This window comes from Rhodnius prolixus, unplaced genomic scaffold, assembly GCF_049639745.1.
Source record: "Rhodnius prolixus isolate KJV_2025 unplaced genomic scaffold, Rpr scaffold_5, whole genome shotgun sequence".
Lineage (NCBI taxonomy): Eukaryota > Metazoa > Arthropoda > Insecta > Hemiptera > Reduviidae > Rhodnius > Rhodnius prolixus.
In genome coordinates this window covers 22,701,622-22,707,750 of record NW_027411624.1, presented here as the reverse complement: position 1 = coordinate 22,707,750, position 6,129 = coordinate 22,701,622, and the positions used below count along the sequence as shown (strand labels likewise).

Here is a 6,129-nt window from a genome sequence, read left to right as displayed (position 1 = left end):
AAGTTAATTAAAGGAATCTTTTGAGATAAAAAGTGATAGATCCCCTTCCTGGAGATCAAATTTATAGTATATATATATATATATACTATATACATATATATATATATATGTATATTTTTAATTGTTTTAAAACTTCATTACAACAAGTATTCAATTCAAGGACAATATTAAACTAAAGTTTAAAAAATGAATGAATTATAATTACAAGTATTTTAATTATTTGTTATTAACTGTAATTTTTGCTCTCTTAAGACGAATTCAAGGCTGAAATTTCGTTTTAACTCCGTGATTCAAATCACTACAGTAATAGACTAACTCCAACTTTCCCTTTTTCTTTTTAATATGCGAGTGAATGTGATGATTATTCAGAATAAAGATAAATCACAAGAATAATTTGGAATAGAGTTAAAATGAAGCGCCTTTTTTAATACTAAGTATGATGATGAGACACATCTTTTATTATTCTAGCAGAAAAATATTATGGGTGATAAAAGGCCAGCGCAAGGGTCTGTGACATTTAATACACTCTTTTTAAACAAGGTTACATGAACGAAGTGACCAATTACAGAGGTATCTCTTGTTTAGATAAGGTGGCCACTGTAAGTAAGGTAAGCCACTGGTCTCATGCTTAGATGGTTAAAGAACTTTGTAGTTGAAAATGATTTGCTAAGCGAATCTCAGGCTGGCTTTAAACGAGGTTACTCTACTAATACTCGTAATAATCTTTCCAATTTAATGAATATGAATAATAGCTTGTTGATGTGTACTTTTATTCCTCTTTTCCATCGTCAAAATAGCTGTTCTAACGTTATAGTAGCTTTTCTAACGTTATAGTAGCTGTTCTATCGTTATAGTAGCTTTTCCATCGTCAAAGTAGGTTTTCCATCTTCAAAGTAGCATTTCCATAGGATTAACAGTCTACCTCTCCTCTCCATCTGTATTGTACAGCCCAGTTTGTGTATGGATAAAGCATTTTTAATTGTCGACTCAGATCAGATTTAAAAATTTAGCTTGCTAATAAAATATGTCTAATATGTAAAATATGTAGGTATAATAACAAAATTAGCTTTTGTGATTTTGATCCAACTTGGAGGAACCTACGATTCGTAAACGAATTTATTTAACATTATTTTCAATAAATAATAATAATAGAGCCAATTATTTGCGTATCACTAGCAGTGATTTGATAAAGCGCTCGTTAGATCTAGCAAGAAAAACTTAAATTTCTTTCTAAGAGTCAAAAGCTATATTGCTTCTTTGCTGACTTTAAGGATGCTTTTGACCTTTGACCATGTCAACCAAAGAGCATTATTTTTAAAGTTATTCAATATGGGCATTTCCTCAAAATTTATTTCGATTCAAAGATCCATTTATTCAAACGCTACTGCTTTTGTCCGAGGAAAAGATGGAATTTCTGATACCTTTTCAGTGCAGAATGGAGTAAGGCAGGGCTGCCTTTCAATTCCTTTACTTTTTTCTCACTTCTTTGGTTTCTTGAGGGTGGTATTCGTATTTCTAACTCTTCCATCAAAATTTTAATATATGCTGATGATGTGGTCCTTCTTGCCGACCACCCAAAGAGTCTACAGAAAAATATTAATATTCTAGCAAGTTACTATGACTTATAGAGTCTCTGTGTCAACCTTAATAAATCTATGGTTTTAATTTTCAGATGGGGAGGCACAGTGGCCGCATCAGTAAAATGGTATTTCAAGGGTAATCTACTGGAGATTGTTAATAGGTACAAATACCTGGGTGTAGTCCTGACGCATCGTCTTTCTCTCAATACCTCTCTTGCAGAGAAGATGGCATCCTCGATCTTATAAAGTCGGACTATGTCTCTCAACGTACGATACCTCTCCCGTTAAAATTCCAATTTTTTAACTCCATCTGTTCAGTAGTATGTTATATATACTGCCCAAGTGTGGGGATTGCAAAAATAGATGTTGTAGAGAATCTCCAAAGATTTTTTACAAAAAAATTATTTGCACTTCCCTCATCTTCGCCCAACTATATGCTATATATTGAGACGCTGTGGGCCTTTTAAATGTATTTACTCTAAAACTCCATTTTAAATATATTTTAAGAGTTTTGAATCTCCCCCAGTATCGTTTACCGAAAATCATAGCGCTGGAAAATATCAATAAAAAAATTTCTGGTTTCGACATTGGATAGATTTGGCTCAATATTCCTGCGATTTTGTGGCCTCTGTGGAGAATATATCTGCATGGAAAGATCAATTAGCCTTCTTGTTAATTAAGATGAAAACAGTCGATCAGCAAGAGTTTCTGGACCGTGTCTCTCTCTCGTCCTGCTTCCTTTTATGCAAAGAACTGACCGTTCTTTCAATATTTGCCACTTGAATGAGGATCATTCCTCGGACATAACTCTCACTGAACTCCGTTGGATCTTTAAGTTGTGAGCTAGTCGACCTGAACCATACACCATGTCTTTGGAAATTGAGCTTTTTTCCCTTTGTGTATCGAGGAAGCAGTACACTTTCTTGGCGTCTGCTCAATTCTTTCTGAGCTTTGGAGACTCTATTTCGGGCACTCAGTTCTCACAAGTTCCCAACTTATCTCTAGTTATAGACCTCTAAATAAATATGCTCGTCATGCCTGGACTTATCGATATCATCTTGTAAAAGAAGTTAGCTAAAGTTTGTGTTTTTCTATTTCAAGTATTTTTGTTCTCATTTTTTTTTTTTTTATCTCTCTCTCTTTATATAATGTAATATCAACTCCGGCTAACGGACTAGTCCAAACCGTAAAATACTATTTGATATTATCATTTGTATACTTTTATTAAGAGTAATAAAATCATTATTATTATTATTATTATATATTATATAGCAACACTTTTACCGTCCAACCCGAGTGGCTCTAGAATAAGAAGGAAACTGGATTGCCGGCGCTAATGAACATCGCAGTCGATCTTACGCCAGCATTAATGCGCTAGTTCGTGTTTTACCCATCAAATTATTTGTGAACATCAAATACCGTAACTTTTTCCGTAAAAGTTTTGCGATCCTTTACCTGGCTTATCAAAAAAATAAATAAATAAAATTTTAATTATTGAGTACTATTTCAAATTTTACAACTCAATATACCTTTCGCCTGGTGGAGATAACACACATTTATGGATTGTAGTTCCTTTGATTGTCGCGAGGGTTTAGTAGAACCTTCCCATCACCAGTAGTACGTATTGAAAAATTTACACTCGATTAGTATTTGTTCGTAACCTTGATTTTTTGTGACCATTAATTGTTAACTTTTTTAAACTAAGTGTTTGTTATTTCTAATAAGTAAATTTTAATGAATTTTATAGTAGTTCAATGGGCGAAAACGTGCGCACTTGGAAATGAAAAGAGTTGTATGAAGATAATTTGCTTTTGATTCAACTTCGATTAGAATTTTTTATTTACTTTTGATAAAATGTAAACGAAAGTATGGACATTTATATTGTTAATATTCACCGGTTCTAAATTCTGTATTGAGTTATTTAAAGGTAAAGTTACCTGAAATGGCGATTTGTTTATGTTAATAGTTCTTTTTATAAAGTAAGTACACCTAGTTGAGATGAACACGTTCTAACAGTTCTCAAAATAATGAAGCATTTCTTTATTTTAGCCCACATTGATGCTGTGAAATGTTACTAAATAAACTGAAGACTATTCTAATATTTCTTTTCAATTTATTAAAAAGATCACTGTGCTGTTTTCGTAGAAGGAGGAAGTCATCAGCAGATGTTGTTCCTCTAACAGACATTGGTATTGTACCAAACACACAATACGGCTGTAAGGTAAATGAAGTTTATTAGTTGATTTATTTTCAATTAGTTCAGGATATGTGAAGGTACACAATGTTTCATTAACAAGCGGACGTAACGTTACTCCCAAATGTTTGTAATAAACTGGTGCCATTATTGGAGAATACTAATTTCAGTACTTTAAAAAACTAAATGTGGAAGTCAACACTTCCATACGGTATTAATTCTTGAAGCTGTCGTTAATATGCTTTATTAACCCGTATTTAAATTTGGTACTTAAAATAACTCCTGTATTAAAAGTTGTTTACATTTTGAAAATAATGTTAAATATACATTTGTATCCAGGGCGAGGAACTGCAAAATTGGAACTCATGGGATGATCCCAATGAGATTCAACATCGCCCTCCTCAAACTATTCAAGAACACATTGAACACTACCGGAATAATCTTATGAAGCCTCAGCAATCATTGGAGGAAATACAGCCAAATTTTTTCCAGGTTCTATGAAATTGCTATAATTACTAGTAAATTTGATTTATAATTTCTTACTTAAACTCTTTTTTCTTCTTCATTTATTTAAGGACATGGAACCAACAATTAAAAAACCTCCAAAATTATATTTGAAACCAAAGGAATCTCTAACAGCTGCCTCCCGCCTTGCTTTTTCTCCTGATACTTCGATTCCTACAGTAAGTATGTTTCTAAACTATTCTTACTTTTGATAATCAACTGAAACAATATATATATATATATATGGCGTATATATACATATATATATACATATATATATATATCATATATATCCCTTTGTCTTGTTTTATTTATATTTTATTTAGTATTATAAGTCATCATCCAAGAATCTAAACAATCTTTTTTATTTTTTGTATTGTTAAAAATAAAAGTTGTTTAAAATAATTTACAGAAGTTCTTTTTTCACTAAAATAAAAGTTGTAATTGTATTTTTTTTAAATACGTACATCAATATATACTACCGTACCTATTTTTTTTTTTAATTTTTTTAATAATAATAAAATCTCCTTAACGCAAACTCGGTACAGGGTTATTGACTTGCTGGACGGGAATGGAGTTCTACTTCATTCATTGGTCCTTGGCATTAATAAAAACTCCGATCAAACGGCTCTTAAGCTATGACTTTAAAGAGAGAGAGAAAACTCTTTAAAGAGCGAGAAAGGCTGTTCCAGGAATCGTAGAAGGCGTATGTCTGATCTGTGTGAAGTCATAACTAGGATAGGATCATGCTTTATATGGTTACTGATTTAAATATTCATATATTTTGTCAATTGTCCATGACTGTTGTGGCAATAAGAAAAAATAAGCTGGAGTAAAAGTAAAAAGTATTTAATTCTTTTATATTTTTCTCAATTTATAATCAATTTTTAGGATGCAGCTGAATTGAGATCGTGGGAAGAAGCAGAAAATAGAGATGGCGACTGGGCTGATTCAAATGAATGGAACACTGAAGAAATTTTAAGGCAAAAGAGGAAGGAAGAAAAGAAGAACAAGAAGTTACTTGAAAAGGATCAAAAAAGACCAGTTTTATTATAATTAAATAAAGTTTTTTTTTTTTAATTCCTCTATATTTCATTTTAGCCATAACTCTTCGTATCACCATTCTTATCTACCTTCTAGGGAATTCTTCTTTAATAAGATAGCCTCAAGAGGAAACAGCTGTGAGATTTTCCTTTCAGGCTTCTTCTTTCCGATTGGTCATCCATCTATTATCTTAGTAACTCATTTGGAATTTTCTTTTTTTGTATACTGCAAGCTGCACAGCGCAATGGCTAGGATGATCTTTAGGACAAAATTTGAGTAAACAAATACTTCCTTGAAAGTAGCTTACTAAAGTAAGTTGAGAATCAGACTCTATTTGTGAGCAAGGAGAAAAAGAGTTTAAAAAAAAAATAGGAAAGGAAGAAAGAGGATGAGAAAGTACTACACAATACACAACCTGGAAGACCGTTCCAGAAATAAAATCTAGTCCTTTGTTGTAGTAACTTAACTGGTATGAAATCAGGTCATCTGGTGGAAAGCAAGCTAGTGGAATAAGTGACATAATGTTTTGAAATACAGCTATCTACTGATGTCTTCTTTGATAAAGGTAAAAGAAAGAGGAGTATCAGAAATATTTTCAGCTCCATTTAGGTTATTTCAACCGCTGACAAGTGTCAAAGCAGTTTTTTTTTTTTTTTTTTTTTTTTTTTTTTTTTTTTTTTTTTTTTTTTTTTTTTTTTTTTTCCCCCTTGGCATCGGTAGCACCATACAGCCAGCATATCATTTATTTGTACATAACAGAAATTTAGATTTAAACCTTTATGTTTTTATAATTCATTAGTGCCTAAA

At 31.8% G+C, this 6,129-nt stretch overlaps 1 protein-coding gene across 4 annotated transcripts; it reads left to right on the top strand.

The window, feature by feature from the left end:
• The first annotated feature begins 3,070 nt into the window (after positions 1-3,070).
• On the top strand, positions 3,071-5,358 carry LOC141458543 (receptor-binding cancer antigen expressed on SiSo cells). Of its 4 annotated transcripts, none has more exons than XM_074136666.1 (6): positions 3,071-3,197; positions 3,328-3,559; positions 3,630-3,801; positions 4,114-4,266; positions 4,350-4,457; positions 5,170-5,358. In XM_074136666.1, the coding sequence occupies exons 3-6, from the start codon at positions 3,649-3,651 to the stop codon at positions 5,332-5,334; spliced, it is 579 nt and encodes a 192-aa protein (XP_073992767.1). In that variant the 5' UTR covers positions 3,071-3,197; positions 3,328-3,559; positions 3,630-3,648; the 3' UTR covers positions 5,335-5,358. The 4 variants fall into 4 exon arrangements, with proteins under 4 accessions (XP_073992767.1, XP_073992769.1, XP_073992766.1 ...); XM_074136667.1 differs by having other exon boundaries at positions 3,175-3,232; XM_074136668.1 differs by having other exon boundaries at positions 3,172-3,507.
• Positions 5,359-6,129: the final 771 nt, after the last annotated feature.